This window comes from Macrobrachium rosenbergii, chromosome 27, assembly GCF_040412425.1.
Source record: "Macrobrachium rosenbergii isolate ZJJX-2024 chromosome 27, ASM4041242v1, whole genome shotgun sequence".
Classification (NCBI taxonomy): Eukaryota; Metazoa; Arthropoda; class Malacostraca; order Decapoda; family Palaemonidae; genus Macrobrachium; species Macrobrachium rosenbergii.
Window position 1 is genome coordinate 32,951,228 of NC_089767.1, and position 19,289 is coordinate 32,970,516.

The following is a 19,289-nucleotide window of genomic DNA, read 5'->3' on the forward strand; positions in this document are numbered from 1 at the left end:
TAGAAAATACTCATGCTCGTCCTCCGAGTCAGAAAATTACTACTGAAATTTTTAATTTACAATACAGTATATCAACAACCTCTTCATGTCATAGCACTAGACTTCTGCTAAAAAACAAATAAAAATGAACAAAGGCGAAACAAAAGAAAAAACACACACAAGAAACTTATGCTTTCGTGCCACAAAGACAAAAAGCTGGCATTATTCCTGTCATAAGTAAACAGCATATCATTCATGTTTACAAGAATTTGTTTATTTAAATGTTTATGCATATTTAAAGTGTTTAAATGTACTGATCTCTGACTGCCAAGTATAAAACACAGCCTAAGAAAACTAATTGATATCCTAACTTGAAAAAAATATAAAACAAAAAATTGAATTTAAAACTACTGTACTAAAGAATTTCTAGACTATCTAAAAAATTGCCAACAGAACCCACACCAATAATACTGTACAATGAAACAGAGAGAATAGTCAACACTTCTGCTCAGCAATACAGCAGAATGCACATAAAAATTCCTTTGCTAATATGAAAAGCTATGAAACGAGGTTTTTGTTAAAAAATCACCAGGTTCCTTGGACACACATTTTGGTGTAGGGATGTAGTGATCGCAAAGCAACCTTCTGGAAAGTGTTATCAACAAAACTGGCCAACATGGCTGGGTGATACAGTGATCAGCTCATATTTACAAGGGCTAACCAGTTACCAGTCAACCCTGCTGTAAATGATAATCAATGTCTGCACATGGGTATAGACTGACTTTGTGCATGTAAATTTACACATATAAGTAAGTCTCCCCTACTGTAAATGCTTTTCAGTGTCTACACATGTATATATTTTATTTGAGAATGTACATATGCATATTTAAGTACTGCATTTATGTATATACTGTATATATACTGATATATGTATTTGTTTTGGTACTGCTCATTAAACTCTTCCTATGGATTAGTGCATCACTTAGTTACCAGTATTCAGATATGCCATGATGTTTGTGATACTAAAACACAGACCCATGATATTCTGCTTACAAGTTTATGATTAACAATAATAATAATATAATAATAATAATAATAATAATAATAATAATAATAATAATAATAATAATAATAATAATAATAATAATAATAATAATAATAATAATAATAATAATAATAATAATAATAATAATAATAATATATTCAGCATTTCTTTAAAACCTTACAGATTTTCATATGTTGAGAAATATCAGTTCTGGGTTTCTGAATGTTGGTTAAAATGTTATCTTTCATTTCAGTCCTAACCATTCCCTTCCTGGATCCACACAACTTCAGTACTTACTATAGGATTTTTACCACACAAGACCACATTCATAACTTTTCTTCGGCACGACAAGGCTTTCCTTAAAAAACTACATGCTTAAAAGTTGTAGATTATGTAAGAATACATTACCATAACTTAGGTCTGATTAATAATGATGAATGTACTACAATTAGAAAATGTAATAGCATTACATGGAAAGATTTGCTTCTGTGAGTTTTAACTCTGCTTTCTGCCCTAAATACAGCAGATTTCTTACAATCAGCAATGGAGGACTGTACTGTATATGCCTGTACCACTAATGATTATCTTAGACCTATCCCGAAAGGCTGCACTTACTTGCATCTTTGACATTTAAGTTTACTGAGTGATATGATAATTACAATACAGTATTTTCTTCTCTGCGTTTGAATGCATCGTAGCACTTTTTCCACAGACTAATAAAATTTAGTCTATAGTCACTAAAGAGATGCACTATAGTCCTATACTCTGATGTATGTTCATTCTAAAATAGGTAAACCCACGTACAGAGCTTCCAATTCAACATAATGCCTGCACATTAAAACGGAATAAAACGGAAATAAGACTGATTCCTGTGCTAATGAAAAATAAGTTTAAATGAGGGGAAAGACTTTAAAGGCACCAATAGCTCTTAAAAATATGTCAACAACCTAACAAAAAGTGAAATAATTGGGTAAAATCAAACCAAAATTCAAGGAAACACAACATAAACACTAAATAATTCCCTAGACACCTCTGCCTAAAGCTTGGTACCATTCTTCATCTGCTTTTCCAGTCAGGGAAGAAAACCTGATTTAAGTGGCAAAAAACAACCCCACTACTCACAGTGTAATGAAAAGGCAGATTGTACTGAAAGTAGATTATACTGAAAGTAGATTACACTGAGAACCTCAAATCTACCCCAGATCTACTACCCCTCTCCTCCTCCGTCATCATTTGGTCACAAGGCTCTACATAGTGAGGCAATAGGTCACAGAAAAAACTGCACAATGTTGCAACAAGGATAAAAAACCTATTAACAGTTAAAAAAAATAAAGACAAATCTGGTGCAGTGGAAAGGTCATAATTTTGTGCCAAAAGTGTGCATAGCTGGTGTGGAGGCAAGTTGATAATAATAATAATAATAATGATAATAATAATAATAATCATAATTATAATAATAATAGTAATACATTAAGCTTGACAGCGGTGGTGCTGGCAGAGTGACCCAACACATCTTTTAACCAGTCACTACATCAACATCTTACAGTAAGCACCCATCCAGTATAAACAGTCATCAACAGAATCTTTTTATGTCAAAGCTACAATAAGTGGTGAGCTATCGTTATACCGATTACGTACATAAACAAAAAACGGTGACACAAAAATGAAAGCTTGGCTAATGTTAATGATGACCAGAAAATGCAGAAAAAAAAAAAAACTGGATGCTCAAGATACGTTGAATAGTGAGTGATTGCCATCTGCAGTTAAGCCAATTTTGTACCTGCCTGTCACTATATCAATGGTGAACACAAGGACCCCTATTCATGTACTGTATGCTTAATAATGATTTTTATACAGTATATGTAGAGACAGTATATAAATATATACTATACATATTTATATACAGTATATATATACATATTCATATATGTATATATATATAACATATATATATATGCATATATATGCATATATATATATATATATATATATATATATATATATATATATATATATATATATATATATATATATATATATATATACATATAATACACATTACTGACTGCTTGACAAAATATTAATGGTTGTACATGATTTATGTAGCTACAGTTTTCTCTTAAATTGCTTCCTCATTCCAAGGATATAGGCTGTCGTTACTTGTTTTTGCATCAGCTATGATAATTTGAATGATTAACTTGAAAACTCATGGTTGCAAATTGCCTTGATGCAATTGAAAATGACTATCAGTTCTAACTTCTAAAGGCACCTAAAGAATTGACTAACGATCTATTCTCTCGGAAAATATTATTCATTTCAGCTAGCTTCCATGAGACATCCATTACAGTAAAAAAAATTTTTTGGTTTGATATCTGCAAAACACTTTTTTTTTTTTCTCTCTCTCTCTCTAGGATGTTATATACAGTACTTTATTTGTAAAAATAAAAACTGGTTCAACTTAGTTAGAATACATGAAAAATAACTTTGTGTCTAGAGGCAATAAATGAAAAAATGTTACACTACTTATAAATACAAACCTTCTGAAAGAGGTGTCAGAATTACATACATCTACATTACTAAACACAAAAATACTAAGGCTAGAATCAACATACTTAAGGCTGAGATATATATATAAATATATATAGATATGTGGTAAATATGAACTGTATTTACAAAAAAGGAAAAAAATGACAACTCAGTCACTGAAATGTCTTTTTCAGCACTACAGACTCCATCAGCTTGGAGCTTATACTAGGTTCTATCTATGTTATATATATTCTAAGAAGTAATATTGCATTTAACTTTAAAGATTACTTGTATTGTTTGCAATTTACTCTGCAGAAACGTTTTCAAAGAAGCTTCTCAGATATCCAGACCAAAATACCAGTGCATCTACAATGAAAAATAAGTGTATATTTCCCACAGACTAAAAAGAAAAAAACTACCAACACTCAACAAAAAAGTTGCTTTAAATTTACCCTGAGTCAGTCTGCTAGATTTAAGACTGGTATTCTATAATGCAGCAGACAATCTAAGTACTGTGCAGTACATTTTTTGAAAAAACTGAAAAGCAGCAACAATATACTGTATAACTCCCCTTCTACTGTCCTTCCATTACCACTGATCTAATTTTCAAATGCATACTTCATGCTGGTTAGGAACCAAGAAATGTAAGTTTGACAACATTTGACATGTTAACTCACATTTTATTTTCAATTTTACTGTTTTCTTTCCAAAGTTCAGTACACATAACTTAACTAGCTCAGTAGCTTTAATATCAGACCTAGGAGTGAGACCATGATCGACACATACAGATTGACCATCCTACTACATCAAATGCTCTTGATCAAATCTTTATACCAGTGTCCTGAAAATGTAGTTTATCTTAATTCCTCTATAAGGCATAGAAATAAAAATTAAACTAGTGTTCAACAAAAAACAAAGAAACATAATAAACAAACTGCCATTTCCATATTACAAGAAGCTTCATAGATGTCACTGGTATGAGAATTGTAAACATTCACTTGTAATGGCCTGGTCTGGATCTCAGAAAAGCTCCAGCAACGTTTCATCACTAACTATTAAAACAGTCTCTACTCCCCAGGGAAAATCTACCTTTAAGAAGCTGTTCAACTACAGGATTTGGTTGTCCTTACTTGAAACTTGAAACAAAAAGAGTGACAAACTGATGGAGTGACCCACATTGGTGACCAAACTATTTCAAAATATAAAACAAAAGAAGTTCCAAACAATCTGAATGGAGAGTAACATTTTCACAAAACAGGAGTTGGGTTTATGATGATCTACAACACTTAAATTTCACTTAAATGATACTATATTTGATCAGTACCTCTAGGGTGTTTTTGAACAACAAATTTATATACTGCTCATGCTAATATTTACATGTACCCTTAAACTTGTACACTATACAACAGCAAAGATCTGAAAATAGTGATACTTTATTTCAAAAATTAATTTTCATATGTTAAATATCACCAACCTAATAAAACAAGTAAGGCCATGCCAGACATGGCAAAGTGAGGATTTAATCTATATCCTGATTATGAACTATAATAAAAAATAATTCTATAAATCAGTACAGGTTCTTTGCAATAATGCAAAAATGTTCCAGTGCCTCAGCTCAGTCACACTGACAACTTTTAACTCTGACATCTTTCACTAAAGTGTCTTAAAACCCAACTCTGTTAGCTGAAAATGCATTAAAAAAATCTCAAGTCTATGGAACAACATATGACTGTATAAAATAAGCATAAAGTGATATGCATATCCTAGTTATTGACAACAAACTTGAAACCTGAATATTGTAATAAAAAACTTATAAAAGTCTGTCTATAATGCTTATTATAAAATGTAAATTTAAGATTTTTTTTGATAAATTTAAGAAAAAAGCATCATTTAATGCACACGAAAATTATATAACAGGAAACAAAAGTTGAATAAAAGAATTAATCAATATTTTTTTCCCAATTTCATAATGTAAACAATGGGAATAACTGAATATCCCTGTCCATACCTCGGAGTCAACATTTGGAGAGAGTTCCTGAGGGTCGTAATCGTACATCGCAATCATCTTGCGTACTGGCATGTTTGCGTAAATGTCACCCCATCTATCTGCTTGGTGACCTCTTCGTCCAACTGAGCCATCTCTTCTCCTCCTCCCAGTATCAGATTCTTTCAAAAGCTCTTGTGCAACACGATCGTCATCAACCTGAGGAAAAGAGTCAGTGGGTAAAAACTGCTGTTTGAAAGTCATAATTAGCAAAACAGTTCATGTGCTAAAGATATAGAAAACAAGGATGGTCAGCTAAATTAAAACCATGTACATGGCTTGTAATTCTATGTTATGTACAAACAGGACCATCTGATTTCAGCTGAATGTTTGAAATATCACTAATAATCTCCGATTTTAACTTATTTACTGCATAACAGGACTACTGAACCATATTCACAAACTTCCTAGGTCACTAAGTGAGATGTTTAAGGCAAATTAACATAGATTTTTGATTTAACACATCTAGGATAACAATTACACAACCATTCCCTAGAAAGTGAGAGGCTATCTTGTGTGTTGTGACTTTGTCAACTCTGAGTTTTAGGGTCAATGCAGATTCACATTAAGTACATCAATTCAAGCAAGCATCTGTTACCTTGCAGTTGTTACTGGTGAAATACATCTATAGCTAAAGGCATTAAATTTCAAGCAGTACATGTGCAAAGATGTTTACAACTGTAAATTCACAATCTCCATAGCAACATAAGAACTTTTCCATGATTATGCAAGTGCCAGTCATTATTCTGATAATATATGGTCATTATCTAAAGCAAATTATAATGAATAATAACTTACCAAACCAAAAATAACCCTAATACATTAAATTTGCTCCTTTCTATTAAGAAAAATGATTGCTGTCTTTATGTAACTTGAACACTTTGGGTGTGTGGATGAAAAAACATTTTCAAGGCTCATTTAGGTAACTTCAGAAGTTGGAATAAGGCACCATCTGATGTACAACATTGATTTTACTGCAACAGGTGGCACAAAAGATCAAATCAGACTGTGGCCGATGATGCAGGTGGGAAAAATGAAATCTGTGTAGGTTTTAAACTTCAATACTTTTTCCTTCCAGATGTCCCTTAATCAAAATTTGTTGTTTTACTTCTCTTGGTCTTCGTCACAATAAAAGTTCCACTAAGTGGCACTCAAACTGGCTTTGAGATGGTGGGAATGACAGGTTATATGGCAACATCATTCTTGAGCAACTATGAGGCTGCTATGATGCTATATACAGTAAGGATGATGACCCCACAACTGCAGAAAGGAACTGACTTCACCTGGGGTTTCCAATAGATGGTAAAGTCCAGACTGAGCAAGAACAGTGGTTGGCAAGATAAACACTAAGAGATCAGAACAAAGAGAGGAGCCTGAAGGGATACCAAAGTGTCATACTGTAACTTGACCAGTGAATAGTGCACTAGCTATGAAGACGGAACTGATTCAAGATTGAGATGTAGAAATTTCAAAGAGCTGGAGAAGTTAATGCTTTCCAGCCTTTACAGATATCTTCTTAACAGTCACAAATTCGCCTTCACATCAGTTACAGGATAATGAAGGATCCCACAAACATCTTGGGGAAGAGTGGAGGGGTAGCCATGTGAGAATTCCTCAAAAGTACCATCCAGAACAGTGACTTCTTTCAAGTTCCTTTTAGACATAGCATCTTCAGTTGGAAAGTTAATAATGTGGGAACTGAGAGAACAATGGTATTTCAGCCTTTCAGCCTCCAAACTATCCACAGTGTGTGGTTACTGATCTTCTTTTGTCTTTTAGGCAAGAGCAATGCAACTGGAGGCACTTGAAGACCACAAGACTACAAGTGTAGGCATATATGATTGAAAAGGTTGTGATGGAACAAAAATATTTATGTATCATCTTCCCTTGAATATAACTCAGAACTAGTAATTGTTAAATTAAGGTTCTGTAACCCAGTGTGTTATAAAAAATTATCATAAATCATATACTGCTACAAACAAAGTTGGCATAAAAAGGAGTTGTAAGATGGGCCAAAACCACTCTTTACTATATATCAATATGCTCATGATGGATCTTAAGTTTACAGTATTTATACAACAAATATATAGTTTCTCACAGGATCCATAGCAAAAATATGATGTTACAGTATGCATATGAATGAGTTGAATTTCATTAAACTTCTGTGGTAAAACAGGTAAAACTCACCTCACTTACTAAATCATCATACTTAATTTTATTCTATTTCTCTATGATCTGTAAATCAAATATGTACTGTTTTAGAACAGTACACTGTAGCTTCACAATATTTATTAGCACCTCAGTTTTGTAAATCTCTACAACAGTACCAACAGGCATTCCACAAAAAAGAGGAACATCCAGACTTGATGTCCCACTGCCCAAAATATGATGTCTCAATGCCCTACAACACTAAGTCTAGAAAATGTAACTAACGACAATTTTTTTGTTTCCAAAATTCAAGCTCTGAAACACCAAGGTCATAATAACATGGACCATGAACACAAAGACATCAAATTGGCAAGACTTAAGTGGTGCTTTTACAACTATATTTTTTTAAATTTATGCATTTAAAACAGGGATTTAGTTTGTGTTGTTTTAATTAAAAATCATACAGCATAACAAAGATACCATAATCCCTAATAACACAAAAAGGTTTACAGCACTGCCATGCTTTCATTTGATAGAACAATTTCTGTGGGGCTGAAAAAAAAAGTTCTGATGACACAATCCTTACAATTTGAAAAAGAGGGATTAAATAAACTTACATATCTTTAATGGTGACAGAATTACTTCATATGATTCCACTGCAGTATTAAAATTTGCAATTGATTCAAGTTTCTGCACTGATGAACTTATGGCAGTGTGTTGAGGGAGGGTTTAGCATAATAAGGGAAAGGGGAATAAAAAATGCAAGCTATCAGTGTCGGATATCTTTGTAAACTGTGCAATTTCGTTACCTTAGAATCTTGTACTCAAGTGCTACTATGAATATGATTCAACTTGCAGGGTAAATTGAAATCTCAAGAGCAGGCAGGCGCCAGATACTGGATTTCTTACATATACCAATGAGCTTTCATGCTGATACAGTACATAAGATTTAATGTCAAAATGTTACTGTGCACACTGTCTTCTCGACTAATTCTGATGTGGCATAATGATCGAATCTTACCCCGTTACCCAGCATAGTGCACGATGGCTGGAAAGCAAAGGTCAAACTGAAATATGTTGCAGAAAACAGCAGCCAATTAAGAATCAATCTTGCAAATCTCTTTGGGAGGTGATGAATTTTAATCAAGGTTCTAGAGAAAGTTATGATGACTTAAAACAGAAGAATACTGAGCAAGACAACACTGTACTATGACTGAAGAGTATTACTAAACAATGGTATTCAGATGACATGTAACACTCAACTGGATGTTACTGCATGGTCCCAGGATTTATGATGGTGAAATATAAAACAATGTTTTGATACTATAATTCCTTTTTTGACAGATAAGAGAGATGGCTACAAACTACATCACCAGCACAATACCAGAGATAAATTCCTAACCAAAGAGCCTAAGCAGCATTAAACACCATAATGATGTAAAAATAGGCTGTTGCATCTATCCTTTTAAGTACAGAACCACATAACAATACATCAGAAGAATCATTTACCATTTTCTGTAAGCATTTCACCACACAGTATGAAAGTAACTTTCACTGCCTTTGGATCAAAGGTAGAAATGGTACACATTTCATTTCCTGTTTTCAACACAGAATGAACTGATGATTTACTTTATAGATATACACCAATAATTTTAGAGATTATCTTTTTATCTTACCAGTATATAATATACCATACCTACAAGTCTCATCTCAATTAAGGGAGAACTTTATATACAAATATCCTTCCACTTTGCAAGAATTCAGGCTTCACTATTTTGCATCCTTGGGCCATTCTAAGCATAAGATACATAAACAGTAATTTTGTGACCTAAGGTACAATTATATTTACATGCTGAATGCAACAGAAAGCCAAGGAATAAACAGACAGAGAAATGGTTTATGATGCTGCCCAGCAAGGCAAGATGTTCAAATTTTGAAACCAGAAATTTGTGGATTTCTAATTTTTCAATCTAATTTGCCTATTTAGTATTTCAATATTTTCAAAAAAGGTTTCGTAGTTGTTTAAAAAGATGGAGGAGTGGACTGGAGGATTAGATTACTAAAAATCCATGTAAATAAAATCTAGCTCATGGCTGCAGGAGAGGGAGCAAGGAAAAAGTGGTCTTGACATATATGAAAGAAACTTACAGTTAAACCTAAGCTACATGAAACTACAGCAGAACAACGGGAAGAAAATTCTATGCTTGCAAGGTAAGTGGATTTCACCTCATCTGGGACTAGTTACTTAGAACATTAATATAGGCACTGAAATCACTCTTCACTTGGAATATGGTTATAAATAAACTTAAGTTTCATTCATTATAAAGAATGACAACAATAAATGCTAATCAGTTCCCAAATTTGATACCCTAATAATTTGCTGTGTCACTAAACCGTCTACTATTGCCCTGAAATGGTATGTTATCAAAATTACCCGTACATTACTGTACCTAAATTTATCCCAACTACTTATAAGTATTGAATTTCTGTAGTGAGTCTACATAAAAGACATGTAACTATTAAATATTGTAATGTTGATGATGCAATGAGTAATATAGACCTCCCTTCAGTGAAGAATTCACTTCCAGTGGTAAGAGTTTTTGTCCTCATTGGTGCCTAACATTGCACTATAATGTGCAGTACCAAGCAGTACAGCATTTGGTAAAAAGAGAAGTTTGTACTTTGTACGAACACATTCAAATTTATCAGTAACTAACCATTTCTGCAACTGAAACAGACACCAAGATTGTATCCAGTATTTTTTGCTATATGTACTTGTTCAGACAATAATGCTGTGACACTGGTGTAACTCAAACACTGTACTGTATGTGAGTTTGCTTGTAAGGCTTTTACTTGTTCCAAGCAATACTGAATACCAAAAGATTAACAAATGGGTAAAACCCTCTTACAACGCCTAATAATGCTGATTTGAACTTATAGAAAACTCCTAACATGACAATGTGGTGTATAGCCAGGTGTAGCAAATCCTTGTGACATGATGAATGATGAATCATCTACTTTTAAATTCATAAGTACATATATTGGAATTGAAACAAAAAAGGGTAATATAATTCAGGGGAGGATAATTTCAAACCTTCAGTTAATGAATATACCTACCCTGCATTACTCAATAAAAATGACTGTCTTACCATACCAAAAAGTTAGAAACTCTGGGAGTATATTTACACAACAATAACCTGTCACTGATGATATATTGCTAGATCTATGATGCATGCAATACTCTACTAGTACTAACGAATTATATTTAAGTGTCTATCACTTCAATGACAACTTTACCACACCTAAATTTAGTGGTGACGTCCAATACAAAACGTTATTCATGCATTAGGAACACCACATGTAACATTGTTCACTGACACTAAAAACGAAAAAGAGAAGTACAGCACTAAATTTTTATCTACAATTATCTTTGTTCTTTTTTCTGGCTTGTGAAAATATCGTCAATTGCATTTTGCATGTACCATGTAAATTTTATGCTGCAATTAATTGTAGTAAGATAATTATGAAACTTTGAACATAAACAATACAGTACCAAGTTTACATTATAAAGAAAGTAACCAACTGATGCATGATTAAAGTAAATTAAAGTACAGTTATGAGAATGCACAGAATAAAGTCAATAAAAATACTTATACACAGTTTATGAATATCCAAATACAGTATGACATACTGTGATTTTATTAAGCTTTGTACAACAGCCACAGAGTGAAAAATACCAAGGATATGTAAAAGACTCAATAAGAACATTACTTGAATCATGCAAAGTAAACCAAAGGACTAAATCATGTAAGCTACAGAGCAAGAATAAGGGCAGCACTAACCTGTACTTCTGACACCATGTTGCACGGGACATAACCCCGAAGGCCACCAGCTTCCCCCAGTAGAAGCCATCCGGATCCTTGTCCCCGTAGACCTTGATGAGCTGCCCTTCGCGAAAGGGAAGTTCTTCCTCGCAGGCCTCAGGGTTTGGACTCATCGTAGACGGGTCGTAATCAAACAGTGCTACGAATATTCTAGTATGTTGGTCCATAGGCCCCCCAACGCCCCCGCCACCTCTGCCTCGCCCTTCCCTTCCTACAGGGTAATCGCGCCCGTAGTCCCGGTGCCTACCATCTGGGTCATACCTGTCCCTCATGTCCCTGGGGTCTCTGGGATCCCTTTGGTTGTGTGGTTCTCTCATGTGGGGATCTCTCCTGTCTCTTGGGAGGTCTCTGGGATCACGCCCATCGCGGTAATGAGGATCCCGAGGATCTCTGCCATCCCTCATATCCCTTGGATCTCTACCCATGGCTCTATTATGATGGGGAGGTGGTGGAGGACGTCCACGCTCCATGTGAGAGCGTGGAGCAGGAGCCCTTGGGTCGAATCGTCCACGTCCACCAGGGCCGTGTTCATAATCTTCTTCACTAAAGACCTCCGCTGATGTAAGACCATCGCTAGCTGAGTCTTTGGTTATTTCTGTAGAAAATGGTTGACTGAATAATGAAAACATAGTAATTAACACACAAAATCAGGTCATATAAGTTTGCCCCATTAGTAGAAAATCAAGACAAGGTAAAATACAGTACTCTATAAACCAGTGATGATGCAGACTGATACTTGATATCATGCAGCACGTACAATGGACTAATGTCACTTTCAACCAAGGGGGATCCTTCAGAAATGGAATGTGTGTTCTGCAGCCAACAGATCAAATCATGATCTAGTTTGTGGGGAAGCTGTATTCAATGCAAACATTCTAAATATCATGTGCTACAAATATCATTATAAAAAGGATGTCTAAAGTTATCTGGGATGCAAGTACAAACATTTTCAAGTGGCAATGAGCACAAACTGCATTCAGTTAGTGCTATGAACCTGACTTTCCAAGGAACTAGGTCACCAATTCTCAGGAAAAAATCATGTACATAGATGCAACAATCAGCTTTATTCTTATGGATAGCACACCAATATTTATCTAAAATATAAGGACCTTAGGTGTTAATATGTAATGTAAATCGACAGAAGTTATTTTAGAAACCCTTACTAGTACTACAAGTAATGGTGATCTGATACTTCTAATAGTCATACCTACATCCAATCAATTTAAAATTATGGCCTGAGAATACTTGCTCAGAGAAAAATTAACAAGAAAATGACACTGATTTTGAAAATCCATGGGGAACAGGAAACACAAAGCCTAGTTTCATAGTACAGTGTGAATTCTGTTAACTGCACGTAGCACTGTCATGAAACCTATCATGATATCTGGGAAAATTTAAGAAAATGTTTGTACTTATTGGTGTTGCCTCCTTAAACTCGGAAAAATAAGGGGCCTAATCATGTAAGTTTAAAAAAAATGGTGAGTGAGGGGAGCCCTCAGCCAATCTTGGGACTGAGGGGGGAGGGGGACCTTGGATATATGGGGACCTTGGATATATGTCCAAATTCAGGGGCTTAACATGAGGATGACGAGAGCTCATCCTGTGTTCAAGGGGAGGGTGGGGCTTTGAAATATATCTAGTTTCAGGAGCTTAACATAAGAGTGACAAGGAATGCTTTAATTCTAATGTGGGTGTATTGAAACAATTTCAAAGATTGGTTATCCCTGACGGGACATGTCAATGAGATTCCTAAACTGAATGAGATGCTGTGACATATAGACACCAAACCACTGTATTTACTGACATTCATTCATGCTCATAATACAGTATTGTATTCAATAAAATGCACTTTGATTTTGTTTATAAATTACAATAATTTCCACTGTCAGGATGTTAGATACTAAACTGGTGAGTGGAACTTTTAATTAAAAATTTACTGTAAAATATTGTCAAGTAATTGAGTCTTCAACTTTGAATAAAATTTTTCATGTACATGTTATCATTTTACTAAAATATCTATATGAGAAATTTTAAGTTAGCTACATAAAAAATGACTATGAACACCAGTTAATCTCCCATAAAGTAAAATTTAGCACAATTTCTCTTTTCTAAAGAGAGCAGAACTATATCTATGAAAGATTTCATTAAAACTACAGTACTTGGCTATACTTTACATTACAAGGAAATGGGTGTTCTCAGTGAATTTAGCCCATAAATCCTCAATGGATTCTGCCAAATTACTAATGGATAGGGACATTCTAGAAATAGCCACCAGTCCTAGGCAATGGGAGTGCTAAAAATCTCCTGATTTATACTAAGGACAAACTGAAGACGAAATTGGAATGGAAGATCCCTGGATCAGACTTGAAAGATGGACTAAGATCTTGACCATTTGAGAGTCAAGGTGCAAAGGAATGGGAAAAGTAACTTTGGATGGGGTTAATGTGAATATTCATTCAGGGAGACCAGATGGAACTGGGCGACATAGAAGCCATGATCTTAACACCAAATATTTGTTACATCATAAAACAAGGACAAAATATCAAATAAGTGCAACTGTATCCTTGCTATCTCAACAAAGATCTTGTGACATTAGAGTACCAGGGGCCTTGGAATAAAGGGAGCCCATTTGAAATCGCATCTCAAAAATTACTAACTCTATGAAAATACCATGAAAATGATTTTAACAATGTTTATCAATTGGATCTTTACGCATGGCAGCGATGCTTGAATAAACAATAACTAAAAACTAATTCGTGCATGTTAAAACTAAAGTGAATTGAAATTCTTCTGCTCAAGTTATATTATTCCAGATTAAAAGACATTAGTTACATGACTGTATTATAGTTGCGACATTTTATTGCTGTTAATGAGGTACTGACTCCTATTATAAAAGATATTGTAAGTTTGATTTATTCCAAAATTACACAACACAAGATTTTCCAAGTTTTCATACACTGCTAATAATTACCAATAAAAACAGGTTTCAAGAGACCTTATTTAATGCATTTTAATTTACCTTAGTTAAAATCCTCTATTAAGAGAACTTTAGTGAATATCAGATAAATTAGGTGCAAAATTCTTTTTTTTTAATTCATAAATATATCTAGAAACTAAGTTGTCTCGACAGATGAAAACCCAGATAACAAAAGTTGTATTGTAACCATAAAGACACTGTAATTGTCTTAAAACTTATTTGCTACCCAAATTATTAAACTGCAGTTGTTTGTACTACAGAACAATAAGCACAGTAACATAACTGTGCATTCATAAATTTTAATGTCATTCTTCATGTATAATTGCAATTTCATAAACATCAACAAAAGCCCTGAAATTTTACTCATAACATAAAGTTCACATGTGCGTTTGACCTTTTTCAGGGAAATTATACACCTAAATGAAGGATGTATTTCAAATCGAAAAAGACACTGTAAGTTCTGGCGAGACTTGCTTTCTGAGCAAGTAAACATCATTAAAATAAATACCAAAACCATCTAAAACACAATTTAATAAAAATAAAGCCTCTTACGAGAAGATGAGGGGGTACTTAACCAAATAAAAAGAAGGAGTACAGTATATAATTAAATAAAATGAATAGTGGTAAAAAGGGGTCAAAATACAAGACTGCAAAGGTAAGACTCAGGGAAGAGATACACCAAACAAGATGGTAGGTCTACTATAAACTATATGAAACTAAAGTTACCAAAATTACTAGTGGTCAGATTTTAACATGTATTTTTCAGGACAAAATAACTTTTCACAGGTGGAAAACAAAAGATTCTACTTACAAATAATTATAATGTGCCACAGACACAACTTAATGTTTTAAGAGGATATTGTACGAGGTTAGACACTCAAGATACAGTACAGTGTTCTGTTTTTACAAATCTACCATATTTCTGTCTTCCTTAATTTCATCTTTTTTTATCTCCCAGAAGGATGTCTGAATTATCATAAAAATAAAATTGGCCTGTTGTTACAATTTTAACATTATAATTTAAATTTAAACTACTCAGTAACGAGAATTTCCACACACTATGCCATGAAAATTCATTCAAAAGTGGGTTTCAAGGTAGCTAAGTGTGGACACAAAATCTGTTGTCGTGTTAAACAAGCAATTAGGATTGCAATCTGTAACAAGTGTAAAATGGGGCATCATTTCCATTTTCAAAATCAACATCCTGTATTTGTGGTTATCAAAATTCATTCTTGTGTTACAGAAAATGAATTACAATTTCTTGATCATCATTTTGATTATTAAATCTTACCTATGATAGGAAAGTCTAAGATGCATTCAAAACAATCTTTTCGCATAAAAAAAGTTCCAAGTAAAACTAAGCATTAAGACTGAAGGCTGATAAGGATGAATAAAAGTGTTTATGAAAAGTACTGTACTTTGAATCAGAGTAATACCATATATAGAAATACTGTTGAATGGATTAAGAATAGACCCTGAAAAATTCATACACTGTACATGCAAGGTGTTAAGAATAAAAGATTTAAAACATACATGGAAAGGAGTTGAGATGGAAAAATTAGCATAAATAACAGCAAAAATAACAGGAAACAAGAAAATCACAATAAAGACCTTCATTTAATCTACAGATGAAGGAGAAATATCAGCAAATAAAAAGTAATACAGTACAAGAAAATATCAAACATATAAGAAAGGGCAACTAGAGACAGTATCTCTTCTTATGGCGGTTGGAAAACACCATTAAGTTTACCAGATGAAGCAAAAGAAAAAAGATTCTAAAGTATAGAGAGGAGCTTCAATGACATCACAAAACCAATTTTAAATAGATAAAGGTAAGACCAGGCAGAGCGCTTTTGTGGTATGTGAAAGGGGGGGAGCAGTTATAACGAGCTATGCACGGTTCTTTATAAAAGGATGAATAACAACCTCTTCTATTAATTACCAGGAGTTGCTCATATCCAGTTCATTCATTGCATCATTCAGTTTTTTTTCATTATTTGTGCAAATGTGCATGCTGTGTATTATCATACACATGCTACTGGAAAGAATTGATTTAAAGCAGACATACTCATCTCATCAAGTCAAATCAGCCTTTATAACCATAAATGACATAGAGCATTTGCAATTCAAATGCACTGACATAAGGCAATGATTTAACACTTAATATTTGTAAACATACTGTTAGTAAAAGATTCTTACCATGGAATAAATTTCAGTTACCTATAAAACCAAAATTAACAAAATTTGGGTACTTTTAATCCTACATCATGTTCCAATGTACAGTACCATATATGATCTGACTGTACAAGAACATAAAAGTTTGCTTCTAATTGTATCAATAACAGTACTTTATTCATTATATCATACTCTCAATATCAATACGATTGCAATCATTGATAGATAAAAAGTCTACCAGCCTACTTGGAGGATAAAACTTAATATCTGGATTAAGAAATAAATTCTTTATAATATTTTTTTTGAGAGGCAAAATACGGTATCTCTGGATGCCAGTGATAGCAAAATATGCATATACCTTTTCATCAACGCATGAAAAAAGGGAAAATACTTAAACATACCAAACACACATATTAATGCATCCTTTCTTTTCACAGAATATAAGCAACTCACTCCCAAACTATCATCCTCTATAATTTAGGTTTTTTTCCCTTCAAACATAACCAAAGAATGTCATGCATTCATATCAAATGACTGGAAAACTTTCATTTCAAATACTACCAATACTATAATCTATAATTTTGTCAAATTCCATTTTTGAAATGAAATACTACAGTGCATATTCTCAACTTCAATCCTGAGGTGACCCTATGAACGAAAAAGAAAAATATCGTACTACTTAAAGTTAGAAATAAAATAAAATGAACCAAGTTAGACTAAACGTTAGTCTCTTTTTTCCTCCAGTTCCAAAATTCAAAAAACCTTGAGCCCAAAGCATGAATCAGTGAATGGTACTTACGTCTTGCACGGGTGACGCCTTTGCCTGGTAAGGGGAAAGAGAGAGTTCAGGCTTGGATAGATATGAAATCGAACTAAAAAAATGAAAAAAGTATATAAAATGCAGTTTCTCTAGTAAGACTCAGAGCAGAGAAGATATAGAGAGTGCTATAAAAATACATCTATTTGTGTAGTTTGAACAGAATTATGCCAAAACATTTGAAGCCACTTAAATTCTGGGTAAGAAGTATTGCACTATGAGAGAGATAGAGAGAACCATTTATATAATGATGAAAAAAACAATAAACTTGGGGTCATATATCCATGCTATTAAAACCTTCAAGGCCATCCTTCTTTACAAAAAAAATATCTGAGCCAAACCTCTGGTGGTCGTCACTGCATGAACAACCACTGTATACTGCATCTACTATCTCGATGCATTTCTAATAAAAACACATTAAAATTATAAGTACTATAAGTCCTATGTCTTCAAAGCTTAGACATTTAAGAGTTGAAATGATACATTTGAAGCTGTGCATCACAAAACAGGTGTCTAAAGCAGATCCTGAAATATATCACAATAAGGTTTTAACAGAATTCATACAACCCACTATGCAACACACGTTCTAAGAAAAACAGTGATTAGAGTTTTATTCAAGAATGAAGTACAGTTTGCAGTTTAAAAGTCAACAAGCCTTTGTCAACAAGTCAGTCAATAGGTCAACAAGCCTAGAACCACATATAGTAAAGTGAACATAAATAATAAAATGAGATGTTCCCTGTGGAATGAATTTTATATGTTCCCATGATGGATAGCTTTGCTGGGAAAATGATGGTATAATCTTGATGAGAAGCATGAAACCTTCTGTAATGACAAGAGATGCAACATATGGAAACATCAGAATAAACTTTGATGTGTACATTTTTCATGATATGAAGTTAACTAAAGGAAAAATTAATAGAAATTTTCTGAAACTGTCTTTTAGTTAATCCTTATAATGTATTTGAATTAATGGTGTGTCTTGAATGAGCCAATTATAATACTCATTTTATTTGCAATGCGAGCACTGTTTAAATCAAACCATTGCTACTGTACCTGTATGTAACATGTTACAGAAGAGAATAAAACTACTGTGCATATGTCCATTGGTAAGCTATTATGTTAAACTAGCATAAAATATGCTTCACATTACAGCAAATTTTCTAATCAACTTAATGACTAATAAACCACTCAAAAATTTAGTTTGTGCATTTTCTGATGCTAAAGGAAAGCTTCCATGCTGAAGCCCTAACTCTAAATAAAAGCCAGCAGCAAATACTGTACTACAGTACTGTATACATATTATGATGTATTGTGGCGCCTACCCACTAGTACATTAACATCTAAAATCAGCAATAACTTTCAGAGGCCAGGTTTGTTGTTCACAAGACCTAATTACAAGTTGAACGTGAGTCTCCCTATGAAAATAAACGTGTATTTGATGCCCATACATTTTACAGTATTTCTAAGTTTATTTCCAGTCTCTCAATACCAAATCTAACCCACTGTTACTTCTGATAAAACTTGTGCTTCAAAACTGCTGGTGTAAAATACCCAAATAACTTGGCTGAATGATATGACTGACCCTAACAGCTGACTTTATAATCTAACAAGTCATGGAGTCTCAAATGTTATGTAACGTAGTAGTTTTGGAGTGTAACTGCCAGGTTTTATATTATTGCCCAGTTGAAAAT

At 33.5% G+C, this 19,289-nt stretch overlaps 1 protein-coding gene across 1 annotated transcript in view; it reads right to left on the bottom strand.

Moving 5' to 3' along the window:
- The window catches only part of LOC136853579 (uncharacterized), a 359,829-nt gene that overhangs the window by 60,940 nt on the left and 279,600 nt on the right, over positions 1-19,289 (bottom strand). The window contains 4 exon segments of the mRNA XM_067129318.1: positions 5,559-5,753; positions 11,585-11,637; positions 11,640-12,221; positions 17,578-17,601. Coding sequence (XP_066985419.1) covers positions 5,559-5,753; positions 11,585-11,637; positions 11,640-12,221; positions 17,578-17,601 — 854 coding nt within the window.